The 21,164-nt window shown below is 39.5% G+C and overlaps 1 protein-coding gene across 1 annotated transcript in view; it reads right to left on the bottom strand.

Moving 5' to 3' along the window:
- Positions 1–20,891, bottom strand: part of Mid1 — a 56,961-nt gene extending 36,070 nt beyond the window's left edge. Inside the window, exon 1 of the mRNA XM_070293361.1 lies at positions 17,501–20,891. Within this exon, the coding sequence (XP_070149462.1) occupies positions 17,501–19,552 (2,052 nt within the window). The 5' untranslated portion in view covers positions 19,553–20,891. The remainder of the gene's footprint in view (positions 1–17,500) is intronic.
- Between the last annotated feature and the right edge of the window lie 273 nt (positions 20,892–21,164).

The raw sequence follows: 21,164 nt of genomic DNA, 5'->3' as shown, positions 1-21,164 counted from the left end.
TTCAAGGACGCGCGTCTTCTCATCGAAACGCATCTCTCCGTCGCGATAAATGTAACGGTTACACGATACTTCTCGGCCTATAAATCTAAAGACGGCGAGATAAAAAGATGGATTATTAAATCACGTTACTTCTGTCGCATGTTCGATAGTGCGCAATTCATCCGTTTTTATTATCGTCCCGGATGTGTACGATCGAGAGATGCGTGCGAGAGATTCTGCGGTACTTGTACAAATGAAAGAAGAGGAATGCGAATGCGAAAAAGAAAATAAATAAATAATAGAGATTCGACTTTGTCCGAGGTGCACTTTATAAAGAACTACTTTACTCTAAGCGGAATCGCGTTAAAGATGAATAATTGATTGCATGCTATCCCCCGGGAAAACATGGAGCAACGAGAAGGGGGGGGGGGAGGGGAAAGGGAAGGGGAGCGCATCAGCGAGACCGCAACGAGGATAAGCCGTCAAACGCGTTTCGCAAATGAACTTTATGTGGGACAATCTCGGGGAACATTAATAAGCGATAACCGCGTCGAGGAGAGATTAAACGTTTCAATAAATAATTCGGAGCTTTTGTCGAAGCTTAACCCTTTTAATAAAAAGCTACAGGAAGATCGGTGTATATATTTGTTTAATTAACTATATTTAGCGATTTTTTTTTTGTCTATTTTTCAACGAGAATGTACGCAATGAAATAATTAATATTCAGCACGATATTTCATCGACTTACTTTTGTACTTAATTCCTTGCAAAAGTGCACATTCACGATTCTTCGCGCAAATCTTTCGTAGAGAAAGTTAGTTTTCGCGTATACGTCCTTCCGCTTCTCTCTCGGATACAGATCTGTATTTACGATGTGATAACACGTGCTCATGAGTCTCGGCTTTGGGAGAACATCGGGTTTATCGAGGTAATAACGACGACACAGCCGGGGTCACATTCGTGGCCGCGGCTCGTTGCCAAATATCTGAAGTGTCCTCTCTCCCCTATGCTCGAGGGGGACCAGACCGGATGAGGAATGGGCGCCGTCCGACACTCTCGACAAGCGCTCGCGCATAAATACGCGCGCGCATACACGGACTGTAGACGAGGATGAGGAGTGGCTGGTCGTCTGCGGACGACAGGCCGCAACTGCATATACAATACATATGCATCGGCAATATCTACTACACATGCATCGACTCCTGAAACTAACGACGTCAGACGACGCCAACGACGACGCGATAGCTATCATATCTTCCGAAAAGCTTTTTCTTTTACACGTTGCGACACATGTAATCTCGCACGAGAGGTGAAATTTACCGGGATTTGCGACGACGAGAATTTACAGCGCGGCTCATATGTGCGAGTGACTTATCGACCCGCGATCTTTATACTGTTATCAGAGGGAAAATAAATATTTCTATATGATTCTACGGAGGTAACGATATATTCTCGAATACAATCCGTAAGCAGGAAGGAGTTGTATTTAATCTAATGATAAAAGCACATTTTTCGAATAAAAAAATATTTCAATTAATTACGCTTATATGTAATACACCCGTTGATCGATATTTGCTGAAATCTCTCTTCGCATAATGATATCAGGATTATTGTGTTGTCATTCGCGTAAAGCTTTTGAACTGCTGCTCGCTGCTAATTTATTATCCGTAAAGAGAGACGTTTGTGAGCTGAATAATGACGATATCCGTGATTAAAACCGACTACACCTGACATTGAATCGTTATACAAGATTATACGAGGGAGAGAGAGAGAGAGAGAAAGAGAAAGAGAGAGAGCGCGTGAGCGTCAACATGTTTGCGTATGCATGTACATACATAAACGTGTGAAACTATCATTACCCATAACGCGCACATATATATATATATATATATATATATATATATATATATATATATACACGCTAAAGAGAAGTGGTCGGTATCTGCATACGACAGGCTGCAACTCTCCATACGCATCGTTCTTGATGGTAATTCGACGGTATGCAAAATAATGACAATATCAATTCCCGTGACACATTCGAATGAATAATACGCTCCGCTCGCTCCGAGATACGTAACGCGCATTTTCCGCATTTTTCAACGAGAGTTTTCAACCCTCGTCATCATCGCTGAAAACGTGGCAGTTTTCGCCGCGAGAAACAGGGATGGAGAATGAGTGCAAAGCGTGAACGGGATCCGAGAATCCGAAAATCCGCGAATCATAGATAATATTTATAGATCCGTGTAGATTTGTGGAGCTATATAGGAATAAATAATACAATCCATAATTCTCTCGATCGACACAGATCTGTCAATTTATAGATCTCAAAGAATCGATACATCGTTAAAGGATCCAAATATTAAAAGAGATAAATTTTAAATATCCATACAATTAAAAAATTTATCCATAATTTGAATTTAAAAATTAAAAACTTATTGACATACAGGGAGGATCTATGAATTTGAAAATTTCTAATGAGAAAATGTAAGATTTAGAGATTTAAATCATTTTTTTATAAATTATAAAATAATTTTTATAATAAATTATTATAATTTTTAAAGTTTTTAAATTTTTTTCCAAAATTATAAAATATCACGAACGAAATGTAAATGCCCGAAGGATTTAGTTACTATGTAAACAAGAAAAAAATCAGACTTTCATAATAAAACGTTTGAACTATTAGCTCTGCAAGTAATAAAGACGCATCTACTTGCAAGGCTGACAAACTAACGATCTATATTTATAAATCGCAGAGAGAGAAAGAAAGCGAGACGAAGGGGAAACTCTACGATTACTATACCGAACAATAAACCATTAAGCGACACACACACACATATATACGCGGTTGCTACGCGAGAGAAAGAGAAGCGGTGACTGCCTGCATGGGACAGATCAAAACTGCAATTGCGCGACGACGTCATATTTGGTACACGTGCATCGGACCGCCATCGACCACTGCAGCGCAAAGAGATGTACGCGGGGATAATCATCGCGATAATATGTAAACATAATAATAATCGGCGCGCGTCGAGTTTCGCGATCGATCGCCTCATCGTTTCGAGACGAGGAGCTGTCTCTCATCTTTTTCATTTCGTTTTTTCCCGATAATGCGCAAATGCACTATGAATGGCTAACGGATGGAAACGAACGTACGAAGTAAAAGAGAAGAGTGCAGCGTAAATTGAACGTTATTCTCGATAATCGAAGCGTTGTTCGGAAAAACATCGCGATTGTCAAACTTGTCAGAGAATCAAGTAAAAAGATGTTGCCATCGATTAAAGATAATAGCTAGATATATGTTACTTTAATACTTAAAAGATTACTTTATTTTTATATAAAAGAGGAATTTCTATAGCTATAAATATATTGTTAAACTCAAAATATATATAGCGATCTGTGAAAAATTGCAACATTGCTCAACAAAATTGTGTGTTACCTTCTGAATATATTTTTATACCACGCAAAAATGTTAAAAGCATCAATATCCGATGACACCTACAATAGTTACGATCGTCAGCTGTTCGAGATAAATGGTATCATTCGCCATCATGATGAATCGTGTATCCCGTACATTTTTTACGCTCTCATATCGATGTCATTTTTTGATCCGAAAATACATCGGTTATATAACTTTAAACTCGCGACAGTTTTCCTCTCAATTACATTATAGACCATTCGTATAAATTGATGATATCTGTATCCCAACGTGTCTTTTTTCTCAATTATTCAGTTATCAACGACAAGTGATTTATCGTATTCAAAGTCAAAAGTTCATCGCCCCATGAACTTTTGACTAAATTAAAGAACGTGTCCACGAAATTGAAAATATATATATATATCCATGACAGAACGAATCCAAAAAAAGAAAAGATGGGGATCCTTTATCGCGGTTTATCCTGCCATGAATCGATTTCCGCGCGCAAATGGCGCGGCGACAATTTCCGCGCGAGAGAACTTCCGCTGGCGCGCGGAAAACTTTCGCTCGCGGATTTATTCCGCTGAAATAGCGATTTGCACTGCAGAAAACGATCTCGCAATCAAGGAGACCACGAAATTCGCCGCTGAAAATCGCGATCGTGATCGGATTCGTTGTTCGAACGCGCGAAATCTGTGTTTTCTGTTTTGTTGAAAATTAGTTTTAGAGAAAGAGATTTTTTTCCAAAATATTCCGTAGAAAGCCAAAAAATACAGAGACATTCTGGATGATCCTTTTAAATTCGCTTTAACAATTTTATCGTAATTGAAGAAAGAAATTCATCCACGAAAAATTCACCAATTTCTTTTTCTCTCCCACTGTAATAAGATTAATAACGAGAGTATATTCATTTCAAGATCTATGATATCAACGATCATAGCTCCGTTCTTTTACTGACTTCACCGAGATATTAAAGAACAGACGGCGCATTCGAGATATCGCGAATCCCATAAAAATCATATATTACCATCAGACGATCGTAACATCCGCTCGCTTGATGTCTTTTCGACGCGGAAATTCGATCGAGTCGTACATGTACAATCATATTGAGAAAAATCGGCAGTAACGACGACGCCATAAGTGATAACGCGACGAAATCCCGCCGATCGGAGTGTCGCGCGCGTACGCGATGTTAAAGTAAAATCCTCAGCCGTAAATCTGCATTTGACTGCATGTGGAACGCACTATGGGAACGTGGGAAAAGTCTCGCCGATAAAACGCCGGATAACTGCGACCTGATAACGCGACGTCCAATACGTCGGAAATATACGTCGTCGATATGCGCCGTTCGATTTCGTCGAAGGATTCGCGCACAATCGAGATCGAAAATAATTGCAAGATACATTTGACAGATAGAATGGCGTTTGATAGATTTTTAATCACGTGTTCGCAGAAAAATTAAATTAATTTTATATAAAAGTTATACTTCTCTCTCCTACACACATGCGCAAAGATTTTATATAATTTTTTAAAAAACTTTCAAAAATCGTGTCTTTTTTTAAATAAATATCTGATAGAATAAAATTCACAATATACACTCGGCGGTGAAAAAAGTTATATAACTGCGGAAGTTAACGCGATAATTTAGGATGACGCGTTAGCATTTCCAGTTTCCGGATTCAATTATTTTACGCTCGAGTCCATTACCGCTCCTCCCTCTCTCCTTCCACCCTCGCCGTCCTCCACCGATATTAGAAAGGACAGGATGCGGTTTTCGGGATGAACAAAATCGCTTGTAAATTCGCGTTCCTCGTTCGACCACAACCATCGTCATCGATGTCATCGTCGTTCTCGTCTACGATCTGAATCTTAAGCCATCACCCGGTTAACCAGAATTTAGATCGCCTACATGGACTTAGCGTGACTTAAGGGCGGTTCGCGAGATTAACGTCATCTTTATGATTCTCGAACGGCCTGTTTATATCATTAAACTTAGATTATCGCCGAGCAGAACATTGACAAGATGTGGGATTGTTAATCGGAACGTTCCCCGCGCATTTTCGTGTCTCGAGAGTCAATTTATATAATAAATCGCAGTAAAAGACACTTTTTATACAGACTTTACGCGTAATATATATGTATAATCATCATATTTTCAAAAATATATCAAGACATAAAATGTAATCAATATCACTTGTTTTAATTAGCTGCAATCTACATACTATATATATTTATTATTTATCATTATTATTATTTATATGTATTGTATTATATACAATATCTGTGCATTACAAATTTTATATTGCAAATAAGATTTTCTCTTCAAAATAAGAGACTTCCCATTTCATACACATACATATATGTATACATCCGTTATATATTTTATCAAAATTAACATCAAGCCTTAATCTCCTGTATCGCTCGCTCGCCGCCCTTATTAAATATCACAGGGATTTACGTTGTAGCTTTAGATAAAAAAAGAATTTTTTTAAGCTCTCGGACTAACGAAACGAATTATCTCGCATGCTTTGAATCGTCATGGATGGAAAAGCGGAGCGAGAGAATTCGAGAGAAGAGTGAATGCTCGTAAACAGGCAGGTTACAGCGGCGTTAGTCGTGACGAGAATCTCGCGTAATTCTTCCGAGATTGAAGAGATTCCGAAGAAGGCGCATCCCATGATTTAACCGAGAAGCGCCCTTCGTCCGCCCTGTGTCCGTCTCTAACTAGATCGGACAATCAGGCGAGAGTTCCGTCTGACAAACAATCGCTCGCGCGCCCGTCGTTGATTAAACGAGAGGTTGACGAACTCTATCTCTATATGCTTTTTGATCTCTCAGCGATATACGTCACAATTAGCTCGATATAGCCTATAAACGATATATTTCTACTCCCTTTACGCGTGTTCAAATTGACAATCAATACGCGATATCGTTCCCCTTTAAAATATAAGATCGTGCAAAAAATATATGTAATTTTTCTTCTTATAATAACAATATTTTTTCAGTTTCTAGAATATTTTAACTACAAAAGTAATAAAATTTCAATCTTAGATATAATTCATTGTTATGATTAGGATCGTTAAAACATAAAAATGATAGAATGTACACTATTTGTTACATAGAATGTTAATTTGTTATGTAAAACAATAGATTTAAATCGAACAAACGTAATCTAAAAAAAAAAAAAAAAAATAGCGATACATTCCAAATAAATCGTCATCGTTATCGATGTGAAATCAAGCTTTTTAATACGGCGAATTATTTTGATAAGGCTCGAAGGGAGAAATCACGTCTCGCGTACATGACTTGTCTCTTATTATACTTACGCTCCGTCGATCGTGATAAAATTCGTTTCTGTTCGTACGACGTCTAAATTATACCCGGCCCTGGGTTATAGCTGAATTAACTTAATCGATACACCTCCATAAAAATTACGACGTCCGACGTACGAGCCTAGTGAAATTAATTTAGCGGATGCGACCATCATGTGCGCTATGAAAAGAAAGGTCGATAACTATCACGATGCAGCCAGAGAGAGAGAGAGAGAGAGAGAGAGAGAGAGAGAGAGAGAGAGAGAGAGACAAACCAACGATAAATTCAATTGAATTAATTGCGCCTATAGCTCGATCTAATATCCACTATTTTCATCCCGAACCACGTGGATGGCACACGAAGAAACGTAATGTACCTATAGAGTTATGTCTTTTTTATTATTTATTTGTGTATATGAAATTCTAGTAATATTGTTAATGATGAAAAATAATGTTATTTATTATTAGTGCTAAAGTGATCATAATGTTGGCTATTCCAAATCAAATTTAATTAATGATAATTAAATTTAGAATTAATTATTGACTATTAATAAGGTAATAATAAATTCAATTTATTTGTATACACTTTTATCTTTCAGTTTAATCTAATAGTTTGTCTGTCATCGAGAATTATTTTATAATTCAATCAAAAATTATCATCACATCTATTTACTCGTAGCTGCACAAGGCCATTTGAGAGAATATTTTGCACGCTACAATACTTGATTAAAGCTTATCAAACTGCAGACACAGATGCAACAATCGATTACCGATGAGACGATTGCAACGCATCTATTCTACTATTTGCATGACAGTTACAAGAGAGAAGCTTCGACGTTAATGGTATCTACGAAAGATACATCTGTCCTTTCGACGGATATCATCAGACTGCATCGTTGTCGGTCCGTGGATCAATACCGAAGATAGAATGCAATTATTTGCGATAAGATGATCTCAATTAAGGACACCGCGGCCTAACTTGTCTGTCGATTCACTTATACGGTTTACTTGGATGCATCACGATATCAATTATATTGTGTATAATTATTGAGTACCCTTCCAATAAATATACCAAAGTTATAGCTCTTTTTAAAGTAGTTTAGAACTTTCATGTATAATCACGTAAAAAAATTGTCATTTTCAAGTTTCTTTTTTCAACACTTTTTCTTCTTATTATTATTTTTTTTTTCATTTAAAGCATCGTACGTAGTAAATTTTATGCTTGCGGTGACAAATTTTACCGCAATCGTCCTATGCTGCAAAAATAATCCGCCACGAGTGGTAAATTTTCTACAAAATCGGAGCGAGCTTTCGAAAGAAAGATGTAACTCTGCGAGGAAGAAAAAGAGACAAAGACATGTGTGTATTTGCGAGATTTTATTCCGAGACTTTCCAGTCTCTTCTAACTAAAAGTCCCGTTAAGATCGCCCTTTTTCCTGCCTTTTTTCGATCTTCTTCCTGAAACAGCCGAAAGCTGTGTACGGGCGGCAACGAGCTTCATTAAATAAGCCGGCAACTTTTGTCTATCTTTTGAATAGGGTAGTAAACTGGGCAAACTTATAATCCGAACAATCAACAAGCGTATTCGCTGTCGCAGAAATTGCAAAAGCGTTTTTTATCCGCTTCGAAAGAGAAAGAGAGAGAGAGAGAGAGAGAGAAAAAAATAAGGCAGCTTTTAGAGAAAATGTTGAAAATCTGAATTCTCACGACAATATAATGACAATTATAACGATTCGCGATGAAACGAAAGAGATAAGCCGCGAGAAGAGGCATTTCGAGAAAATTATTTGAATGCGGCGAGCTATAATCTCGAGGTTATAACAAAGTAGTTCGCAACTATGGTAAAACTTCAAGAGCGAGCCTTTGATATGGAATGAACTATCGCATCGTTTAAGAAATTAAAAAAGTATTCTACTAAAAATTGCGAATTTTCTCTCTTCGACTGTGCTATTTTGTTATAATTATTAAAGTAAGAATTTGACAGCTTAAAATATAAATAATTCAATAAACTAACAAAATATATATTTAAAATTTATGTAATAATAAATTATTATCATGTAAATATCAATTAATTTTATATATAAACATTGCTACTCAAAAATATAATTTAAAACATGTAATGTATATTTAGCAATCAATATATTCTTATTCTGATATATATAAAATAAAAAAATTTATATTTAAGAAATAATATACATATATAATAATGATTATGTATCTCATTTCTAACATAAAAAAAATTAATTTCAATGCTATTGTAAATTATATGATTTATACGATACGTGCAACGTTATTTAACTATGTACGCAACGTTTAATCTCTCCTATAAACAGACACTATCGGTTTTCATTGTTTGCTTCTCTATATTGTTCTAATCAATTATACATAGGAATTGTCATCAGTTGCTATCGTAACAAAGAAAGAAAGAGAGAGGATTATTTCACTACGATCGATAATTAAGAAAAAAAATCGATAATGTATTAGCAATTCCGTTAATACACGAGAAATGCCAAGTGACCCTCTCGTCGAATTATATAATCAATTAAACCGAATAAAAATAGACCGTGCGAAAATAGCTGCGTGAGATGCGCAATATCGCGAAAAAAAAAACCGAGCATCTTTTTATACGAGAGCTTTGATAGGAACCGTTTGTCGCGGAAATGTAAAGTGCGATCTTAATGCGCCAAAATCGTTACGCAAATAGTTCCTAATTCAAAATTCCTAGCTAATTTACACGTTTCAACGTATCCGGTACAGACAACGTGCCGTTCATGTTGTGCTCGATCCATAAACAATACGTCAATATTCACGTGTCAGGAAATTCACGATTAGTTCGACACGAAAATCCGTGAGCGAGGAAAAACTTGGTTGTTTTCGATGTTAAATTGAGAATGGGCAAATACGATAGTGTACGCGTGAATCATAGATTATTAATCTAGCTCAAATTAATTGTAAAATGCTATCGCACACGTGATAAACATTAATCTCTTTCATTAAATCTCATTATACTCCCCATTAATTCGATAATATTTATCTACAACAAAATTAGCGACGTTCTAATTTGGAATTTTACTAACTGTACGATTTATTTTAAGGCTCCTCTGTGCGGCCCTTTCGAGGCCAGAATTTAACGGCTAATGCGGGAAGACAAGGGACACTAAAATAGACTTAAAAATAACTCGGCGAAAATCGATTCACGACCATTATTTTCCCACTTGGGATTTCATTGCAGGATCATCTGATCCTCGTGTATTTTTACGTTCCGCCGATGGGAGGAGGGAGGATTGTGCACGGAGATTTAACCGTCATTCTCCAACTCCTCCGGAGAGTCTAAGAATGCCCCGGTCCGTACCATATATCACTCGGCCGTTCTCGGATACGGCGGATTACTTTAAAAATGCACATATGTACGTGTACAGGATTAGGCGGACTCGCGCTTGACCTTTTCCACTCGCGATCGTGCAATCGCATTTTAATTTAGTCGATAAGCCTCTCGCAGAATTATCTGGATCACGAATCTGATATGCGTGTCTGATTTACGACTTGTCAAGACGCACGTTCCGGAAATTTTCAGAGATACAACGCATATTATTCAATTAACGATAATGTATACAATATAATTATCTTCTACGCGAGTAATATTTCTACCGTTTTCGGTTACGATAAATCACTTGTAAAATGTAGCTTCAAGTTTTTTGCTGATATTAAGAGCAGGGGGATTAAAATTATCGTAAGTGTTGATAAAAAAAAAAGATGCCTCTCCCGCGATTAAATTTGTCACATAAATTGAACTTTGTCAATAAAATCTTTCACCCCGACGATCATATGATTGCGACCCTGTCGCGCGCGAAACAATAAAAGTATTTAAATCGGCTCGTCGAAACTTCACGACGTGACATAAAAATTGAACGTTTACATGCATTTAGAGTATGCTCCCGACAGAAACTTCGGTTACTTAATACGCCTATAAACTTATCTCGAATGGACTTCGTCTGTACGTGGGGAAGTGCGGTACTTATTTATCTACGCGAAAGCTTTTCTAATAAAAATCGCGTTTTACGACTTGTAAAAATTCTCATATTTTTGGAAAATAATTTTGCACGATTGCGAGCGTGGTAAGTTAAATTTAATTTATTATGAAAGTCTACTAAAAAAAATAAATAGAGAAAATAATTCAATTTAAGAAATATGTATGAGTGCTCCAGAAAAAGAAAGAGAAAATAACGGTTAAAATATATATCTTTCTATCAATCGATATTAAAATACCAACTGAAATCGTCGAAGTTGGCAGTCTTTTACGAATTGACAGTAGCCTACACATACCGGACGACAGGATTATAAGGGTACTTCTGGTCACCCCGTCGATTCAATAAGCGATAAATATGACCGTCATACTCCGTACGTAAGCCACACGTAATATCCTCTTTCCGCGATATGCCAATACCGGTTTATATTATAATTTCTTCATCTTTTAAGATGGCAGCGCGGGTAAAGTCAGGTCATAATAGGATTTCTGCTCGAGGGAAAGATACTACTACGGATCTCTACTATATACCGTCAATAGTTCCTACAAAACGAGAATGAGGATGAAAGAGGGTAGAAGAGAAACGGGGAAAGGGGAGCGAGAGCGGATGAGAGATGAGCTTTATTAATGCCATCGTGCGAGCACTTTTCCGAGTGTAATATACGAAAGTACAATCGTCTGTAAACAATTTTATCATTTTTTCATACGTGCATAGAATTGAAGGCGATGTGATTAATGAACGAGCGCGTTAATGATATTAACACGAGATCATTGCTATTCGTACTATATAAAAAAAAAAAGCAAAATATGTGTAGCAAAATTAAGATAAAAATATAATTGGTAAGATATGACGTATGACTTATACATATATTACATAGATATTACAGAGAAATTTTTCTTCTTCCTTCTCTTCTATATTTTTTCGAAATAAATTCAATATATAGTAGTGTGTGATACAATTCTTTTTCCCACTTTCTTTTATTGAACTTTGATAACAAACTATTCTTCTCAATATTATTTTCTTTAAAGCGCATTGATAAACTTACGACAATTTAATTCCTGAATAAATTATCACCCATCAACAATTACTTATAATTAATTCTTCATAATATTGATTATAATAAAGTCATAGTTTCTATTATTTCAATATTTTTTTCTATTATTCAAATATTTTAAATATGTATAATTAAGATAATTGATTAATTTTTATTAAAAAATTTCTATTCCGCGGCCAAATATTTATCGAGGAGATTTTGTCATTTTTTTTTTTTCCACATTATCAATATAAGGATATAAAGTTATCAAGAAAAATGAATGGATGAGCTATCAAAAATTAAAATAAAATTATCACTTATAAAAATAAATACAATTAGTAATTATCAATGCATTATATACAAGATGTTTTACTAACTCCCTTACACGCTATTTTTTAAGAAACAAATATCGATATAATATTTTTTCTAATTTTATCGGATAGAGATCTTTCATATTATGTAGTAGAATAAAAATTTTACTATGTAATAAAATAAAATTTTAAATTTATTTTTAGGGAAACAAGAGAAAAAGGCATTAAAATTTTTATATGATAATAATTATTAAATAATATTATTATTTCTTCGTTTATATTTTTATTATTCGTTATCTAATGTATACATGCCATACATGTGTGTATGAAAATGTGTATATACATAAAATATAATCTTCACAAATTCATTATCTCCAAATTAAAATGAAAAATAATCTAGTACTCACTAGCACGATGCGCAGCAGCGGAGTTGCAGCAAAAAATGCATCATTGATCTGTAAAATACAAATATCCAAATTAAAGAAAAATATATTGATATATTTAATATTGTAGATAATAATTATTGCATTTAAATAAATTAATAAAATAATTTAATTTAATAAAAAAAAACGAGTACACATACATAAACAAGAAATAAACCAGCAATTAATTTTATAAATAACGATTAATAATAAATTAAATAAATTATAAATTCTGCTCACCTTACGTTGCTCCGCCGTTGCCCGATGCCTCCCCGGACCTCTCTCCTCCACTCTTGTTCATTCTTCATAGAATTCATGCGATTCTCACTCGCGGAAAGACGATTAATTATAATTGCGCGCACATTAATCATCAGAATACGATTCCCGATAATTTTATTATAGTATGAAAACAACAAAGAGGGACGAAGCTATGAATACAAAGCTACGAAAATCGTTTCGGCCGAATTCACGCATCATTCAAAAATTGATATTGCTACTAATATATGATATCGTATTTTAAGACATTTTATTATATCGTATTATGATAAATGCAAATAAATATACGAGTTAGAATTAGAGATAATTATTCAGAGGATATAATATCCGTCGTCCCTTTGCCGATAGATTTCAATGGAATAAATCCACGTTTCAACAAATATACACCGATTTGTGCTACGCAATTAACGAAATATACGAAGCTAATCACTACATTTATTAATAAATGCGTCGCGACGCCCGCCCGACTCGAAGTCGAGTTTGTTCCATGTCTACTACTGTTTTATCACTGATCGAATAAATCGGAAATATCGGCAAATTTATTCGGAAACCGTTACGCGAATCGAGATGATGGCCAATTAAGACGCGATGGATCGTCCGAAAATATATAATCGAAATACAATATTTTACACGCAATTGATTTTCAACGCGCAAAATCCGCGAAATTTATGCATTATTAACAAAACGGCCGATATATCACGTTACTATTCATTACTTATCACTCGGTGCGACGATCCGTATATTACTTCGCGTTCTCACAATGGCGAACAAATTAGATTTAAATCGGCGAAAAATTTCAAAAGCGCGATATATCCGAATCCAAGAACGTCATTAAAGAGACAATTACCGTCAATAAACCGATGTAGAACAAAATAAAAATTTATAATTTCCACTCTTTGTCGCTTCGATTTCTACACGAAACGTATTAGCCGAGCGAAATAATCGTCCTCCGATAAGTAGCTGTCCTCTCGCTTACGAGTCGTATCAATCTCGCGAAAGTCGATTAATATCACGCATACGCATTGATAATCTCCACTTATTCACATTCAAATATAATCGCGTTTCAATAATACGAAGAAGCGTAGAACATCGTAGTTCATCCACCGACCTCGTAGTCGACCTGCCGGCATTCGCCGCGCGAATGATAATGGAACACGAACGCGTATCCTACACGCGGTCAAAAGACACGCACCTTCGTCGCGCCGCCAAAAAAAACAAAACAAAACAAGGCCGCGCGTCGCATTCCTTAGTATGTTTATACTTCGCCCCGCTTTGTATACCTCAATATGTTGATAGTTTATATATTGTCGCCATCGCTATTTTAATGAAATATATAATAATATATCAAAAAATGCGATAGTATCTCGCGTTATATTAACGTTATAAGATAAACATCGACAAATCGACGAGTATGTTGAATATATTCTATTCCTCGCAATTTTAAATCGATATCAATGGATTTTGATCGTACACTGTAATAATTATAACATAAATATAAATAATTAAAAGTAATCATTGTAATTTATTCACGAGTCAAATCATCGTGAATTTATTACCTTTTTGAAAAGAGACTATTAAGAAAATGGCTGTTTTCTATTATCTTTGCTTGTCTACGAGTCGTGATTTATTGTTAAAAAGATAATAAAAATAATTATGTGTATTGAATTTATTATAAAAAATATAAAGAGGAGAGAAAAAAAATTTCTTGATATTATGTACATATATAATATTATTAAATATATAAAATATATAGAGAGTGTTTTGTAATCATATAATATTTCAATTTACATATTTAGAAATTAATGAAAGTCGAAAATCTTAATATGACAATTTCGAAAACACAATAAAGTTTCCTAAAAAGTATAGCATTTAGATTTTCGTTAAAGAAAAAGAATTAAATAATAATAATAATACTAAATGCGCCTAGAAAAATTAATATCATTTATGCTGTAAAAATCAATAGCAGATAATAGATTAAGCATATTATTGGTTCGAATGTTTAAATTATATTCGATATCAATTTGTTAACCAATTTTAATCATATTTATAATTCGGATCTTATTATGATTTCAATTGTCATATTATAATTTTCGACTTTAATTTCTCGAAAATATACATATATAAAATTAAAATACTGTTATGTGAAATATTTTGTATAGAATAAAAGAGATAATAAATTTAAGGTTAAAAGATAAAACAAATAAAATAAAAAATACGACATTGTTCGAAGAAAAATTGGCTACGTATATTTCGTGAAGGATAATCGTATCTATTTTCTGCCAATTTTATGGCACCCCATATGGCAAAGTACAATATAATTCCCGCGGTTGTAGCAGATGTTCTCTCTGTTCGCGTTAAAAATAAAACAATCAACGAGATGAAATTCTCCTCGTTAGCCGTCCTGTGTTTTGTAGAAACGTCAGCAGGTAAATTTGGACAAATTTACTCGAAACGACGTTGGCAGGAAATAAGATCATCTCGTTCTCGGAAAAGATGAAACGGGACATGGCAAGAAAGAGGAGCGCCGACGATAAATTAAATCTTGCTTTTAAGAGCATTATTTTACCGGTGGAAATGCTCATTAATGACGATTGTGAAGGGATTCATTCGCCGTAGGATGCATTCCACACACGTCGCCATGTAGTTTGCCAATAGCAATGCGGTAACATCTCGAAACCGACTGAGGAAATCAATCCGCGCCTCGATCTCACGTAACAAACAAACTGAATTAAACGAACGTGGATCGTATTTATCAGAGCCGAAAGCGCTTTCGATATATTTTCGTGGATATAAGAAAATGATATCGGAATGTAAAAGAATAAATTTATGAAGCGAATAAATCGTACAAAATACCTAGCGAATAATCGGTCTGGAAAAAAATGACGTAGTCAATTTATTCTCGCGTAATTATATTCGTTAGTATCTCTTTTTCACGATTGAGATCGCGCGTGATAAAAATACAAATTTGACGAAACGGAAACGAGGGGAATAAGGGTTGCATCGATGATGCATCGTTTACCGGAGGCATAATATCCGCTCATTGTGAATTGTCGCGCGCAAACTTTAGCGTGCTCTTGTACACCCATCGACGACGACGACGATGACGATAATGCGAAAGAAAGATAGACGTATTGTCGCGGTCGTAGCATTTAAGCGTTTTAACGCTCGTTGAACGAGAGCCAGGCCTCGATCACTAAGAAGCGACAATTTATGCATCGGCGTTATCTGCCGGACAAGAAAGAGAAACATTTGTATTCGTTAACTCATTCGACGACGACGACAAAGTGCTCGCTTTCCAAGGCATACACCCACGATTTACCATTTTGTCCGTCAATTAGTCCCGCCTGTCGTAGACCTAACCAGGACGTCTATCGATAACCCGCGCACAAGTCGAATAATTCGTCTCGCTGCAATTGACCGCCCCCGGATTATTATATACGGTCGTTATCTACATACACAAAAGAACCTAAGGGGAGAAGATATATTTTGAATTTTTCTTCTCTTCGTTTCTCTCGGATTTGTATGTCCGAAGACACGAAGATGCCTCCTCCAAATAGTTAGTTACGGTTATAAGCATGGAAGAGTTAAAGCTATGCGACTCTCTTGGCGTACTTCGAGATTTATGCGTTTAAAGATGTAGGAAGGAAGAGAGGAAGATCTATATATACGCGTTTTTAAAGACGTTCGCGCAGCGGAAACTACCGGTACCCAAAGAGTTTAAGGAATCTTTCTCGAGTATTCGAATGCCGTGATTCGCGAAGAACGCATTTTGTATATAATATTATTATAATCTGCGCATCTTACATATTATAATATGTGACACGCTCGCTAAACGGCGAATAATTCAGTTCTCTCTCTCTCTCTCTCTCGTTCTCTCGAAACCGACAAGAAATTCGGCTTCTCGATAACGAAAATTCACGAGAATTTCCAACAACTTTGCCCGCGCCGAAGGCTGCGTTGCGATGCGCGAAACTCTTTCGCTTTTCAATCAACGAGCGATTTTACGCGCATCTTATTGTTAATCGCTTACTTAATTGTTCAACGAATAATTGCGTACGAGCCGTTTCTTCAGCTAAGCATAGATAGAATCTACTGTAGTGACCAGAAATCTCAGAGATTAATACACAGAGATTCGGTGTATTAACGCATATTACAATGGGATATTAGATGTTTCATGATTATAACGAAAACAATAGTGAATTTTACAGATTTATCAAATCGCTAAGAACGGCGAAAGAGATTAATATCTTAATTATTATTCCTATCTAACATTGTATATTTTTTTTTTTTGCTTTCTTCCAAATTAAAAAACAGGCATAGATTTTTACAAATAGTATAGAATTCATTGCAAATTATTTAAGATAAATTTATCCCTCTATAATATATTACAGTACGTAGTGCTTTTCTTTAAAAAAAAGTTATCATATATGACAAGATTTATTCAAATGTGTTAGAAATAAATTCAACAAATATAGATTCTCAGATCGTTTATGCTGAAATTAATACATTTTTCAAATGTCAAGACACGCGTGAAGAATCAATTTACTTAAATTTATTAGATATAAAAATTTATTCAATTTCATGCCGTATCGTTTTATTTTCATTTAAAACAGCGAGCAATATCTTTGAAATTGACAAAGCAACGAGTGTGAATGAATCACTCTCGAGATACTGTATAGAACGAGAGTCTGCCTGTACGACGAAAGGTATAGAAATTAAGCCTCTTACCTTGCAATGGGTGCAGTTGTGGATGACGGAGTACGACTGGGCGCAATCGTAGCGCGCCAGTACCTCCTCGAACTCGCAATGCAGCCTCGCGGCCAGGGCATCGACGATCAACAGCTTGTCCAGGGTATCGGCGCATTTCTGACCGCCGTTTAGCACGTCCTCGAGCGGGCCGTCCTTGCCCGACGCCAGGGCGTTGACCACCGCTTGCTCGCAGCAATGCCGCAGACGCAGCCTGCTCACGAACCGATATCGATCCTTTCTCAGGGAAAAATTTGGCGTACTCCGATCAGAATCGTCCCCACAGATCTTCCCCTTGTGCGACTCCTCGAGATATAAAAGGCACTGTTCCCGGGCAGTCCGTACGCCCTCCTTCTTTCTTTTCTTCTCGCCGTTTCTATCCTCGACCCCCGTTCTCGTCGTCGTCGTCGTCGTCGTCGTCCTCGCGCTGTTGATTCCCGCTCTCCCCCCGATCATCTCGTTCTCATTCTCGCATGGCATCGGGCAGGACTTGGGAACTTCCGGTGGACCGCAGCTACCTTGAAGATCGGCCGGCGCTGGTCCCGCCAGATCGCAGGCCGACAGCCAAGGATTCAACTGATTCACGTCCCAGGTGTATATTGTTCCGTCGGGAAACGGTGACTGAGGTTCCTCTTCTCGATCCGAATTCTCTCGCTTTTCTTTCCTCTCTCGCTGCTGTTGCTGGTGATGACGATGACGCTCGTTATCGGTATTGTAATCGCCACCCTGAACATGTCGTTGCGGTTGCTGGTGCTGGTGTTGCACGATGACCGTCGACGACAAATACGATGCGTCTGACGGCGAGGCGTTCCCTCGCTGCGCGGGATTCTTGATGTGCGCGAGGGTCGGATTCTGCGTGAAGGTCGAGGTAAAGTGACCCGAAGGACTGGTCGAGCACAGCAGGGGCCACGCCAGAAGATATAGCATAAATAGCAGCAGCCTGTAATAACTCCTGCGTGTACGCGGGTTCTCCCCTGTTCCTCCTCCTCCTCCTCCTCCTCTCCTCCTAGTAATTGGCTTTTGGAACCAGGCAGTGTTATCGCTACGTCTCCATTCTTCTCCCTTTCTTCGTCCTTGCCCGTCATACTCCTCGTCCACTGTCGGGTGCTCGCAATCGTAATTATCGATGCATTCGCAACAACGATCCTTTCTCCTCCCGTCCAATGACGAGGATGGCAATGCCCACTGATGATCATCCTTAGGCACACCATGATTAATCGCATCCACTTTGGCGCGGATGTAGTCCTCGCGAGGCGCGTTTTCCCTCGCGTCTCCGCGTTCATGTTCGTTACCCGAAACACTAACACGCGCGTCGTTGTCGTGATCGTTTCCATTTTCGGTACGCCGGTCCTCTTCGGGTCCACCGTGAATCCTCTTTCGCTCGTAACGCGCTCGTCCCTCGTCGTCACCGTCATCGTCGTCATCGTCGTTTCTGTCATCGCTATAGGCAGTGTAAGCAAGCAACCAGTGTAAGAAAGAAACAACCGAGGCAGCCACGTCGGGCCTTTCCTCGAGGATCGGTCTTCTCTCCCGTCTTCTCCGTGCCCATCCTCTTGCTCTTCGAGCGAAACGCGGGGCCCGTCGTTGCGGCGACGGACGGTCGACGGTCGAGAGAACGCGCGTTCGCGCAGGCGGCGCGCCGGCAAGGGCAACGCCAACGTCGGTGTCGCCGTCGTAATCATTCTCGTCCTCGTGATCCTTGTGGCAATCGCGCGTGCGTGCGCGCACCACGCCGCGCGAAGCGGAATCACGAGGTACGTGAAAGGCAGTGGCAGTTCCGGCTTCTTCGTTATCATCGGACCCGTCGCGGTGTCGGGCCTCAAAGCGATCGCGAATCGATCCGGAAAACGATGCGGTCGACGCGGCGCGAACGAACCGTACGCACTCGACGAACGAGGCCGACGACGACGACGACGACGACGACGACGACGATGAGCACAATTGCCGCTGCTCCTTCTTTTCCTCTCTCTTCTTCTCTCTTCTCCGTTTTTTCGACGTGGGTGGTCCCGCGAGTCCAAACGGATCGAGCCGCATGGGCGCGAGGAGATGATCGGGGACGCTAACGTCCCCGACGTCCTGTCGTCGCGCTCCTCCCCGTCGACGCTCCTCGGCGTGCAACGTGCTTGGCCTTCCTCCACCAACGAGCGATTTTGTCGTTGCTGCCTCCTGTTTGTCGGTATCGCGCACGCCGACTGACGACGACGATGATGATGATGGTGACGCGGGCTCGCGGTGGACTCGCGGCGTGGATGATCCGTATTGCGGCCGGGCTGCTGCAGGAGGCCCCGCATCGCTGCCACCAAGGCTGAGGCCCGCCTCTCGGCACGCTCTCCGTTCCCCGATTCTTGACTCCTCGTACTTCCGGGACGCCGCTCGCGACGCGGCCTGCGACGCTGATGCTACCGTTACTTTCGCTATATCCGCTGAAACACGATTTTCTCGTGCAACGTGATCGATTCCGAGACGACTTTGCTTCCGAGGGTTTCCTCGGAGATATCTCGGAAGAGATATCCTTACGCCACTCGATAATTCGCGCCAAATACTTGTCGTTTTTGTTCTGCACCGCGCAGCGACACGTGTCGACGCCTTCCTGGACGGGTAATCGAGTCTCGACGTCTCTCCGCTCTCGATCGAAAAAACGTTCCGTTTTTTCTCTCGCCGTTTCTTTCGCCGTTTGCGTTTCTCGTCTCTGCGATAGTGAACGAATTCGCGCCACGGTAACCTGCGTCGTCGTCCCTTTGTCGGCGAGCGTCCGTTCACCGGGGTATTCCCGCTGTTCGATGATGTCAGCCCCGCTCGTGCGTATCCCGGACCAGTTGCCCAGGTACCTGCCTGAGCGATCCGGGTTGGCGGGGCCCTTAGAAGTTCCCCTGGACCAGCGTACCACGGCCGACCGAGACAGCGATAGTCGCGGCTGCTGCGGTGGTTGCGGCGGCGACGACGACGACACCGGCCGCCGCCGCGAGGAGATCCCTCGACGGCGACAGCAGCAACGGCAACGCAACGCGCCCGTAGTAATAGTCCACCACCTCCGCTTCCGCCTCTTTTTCCTGCCGCGCCACCTGCACCTCCTCCTGCACCACCACCTCGTGTCGCTCGCCGGCCTCGCGGTCTCTCCTCCCCCTGCTGCTGCTGCTGCTGCTGTCCCCGCTGTGCCAGGTGTTGCGCGCCACTTCCGGGTGAGCGCGACGACGCCGGCGGCGGCGGCAGCTCTCGACGCGCGCGACGACGTTGCGTGTATCGAGGACGACCTGATGCGAAAGCACCTGAACAACACCCGCTTCGTCGTCGTCGTAGTCCCCCTGCCGAGGCTCGCGAGCTCCCAGTGCGGGGCACTGAGGTTCATGCTGCATCCTGAACGCCCGGCTACGTACCCTCCTCCTCCTCCTCCTCCTCCTCCTCTTCCTTCTCCTAGCACCCCCTGTTGCTGCTTGTCGTCGCCGATGATCACGGCCGGTGGCGGCACGACAGCACGCACCACCACGACGATGACAACGACGACGACGACGATGACGATGACGACGACGACGACAACGACAACGACAACGACGATGACGACGACGACGACGGCGACGACGACGACGACGACGACGACGATGACGACGACGACGACGACGACGACGACGACGACGACGATGACACGAAC

The sequence above is a fragment of the Polyergus mexicanus genome, unplaced genomic scaffold (genome assembly GCF_030449975.1).
Source record: "Polyergus mexicanus isolate NDT 795.1 unplaced genomic scaffold, iyPolMexi1.0 SCAF_1, whole genome shotgun sequence".
NCBI classification, from domain to species: domain Eukaryota; kingdom Metazoa; phylum Arthropoda; class Insecta; order Hymenoptera; family Formicidae; genus Polyergus; species Polyergus mexicanus.
Note: the sequence above shows the minus strand (reverse complement) of the source record. Positions and strands in the feature narration are given on the sequence as shown.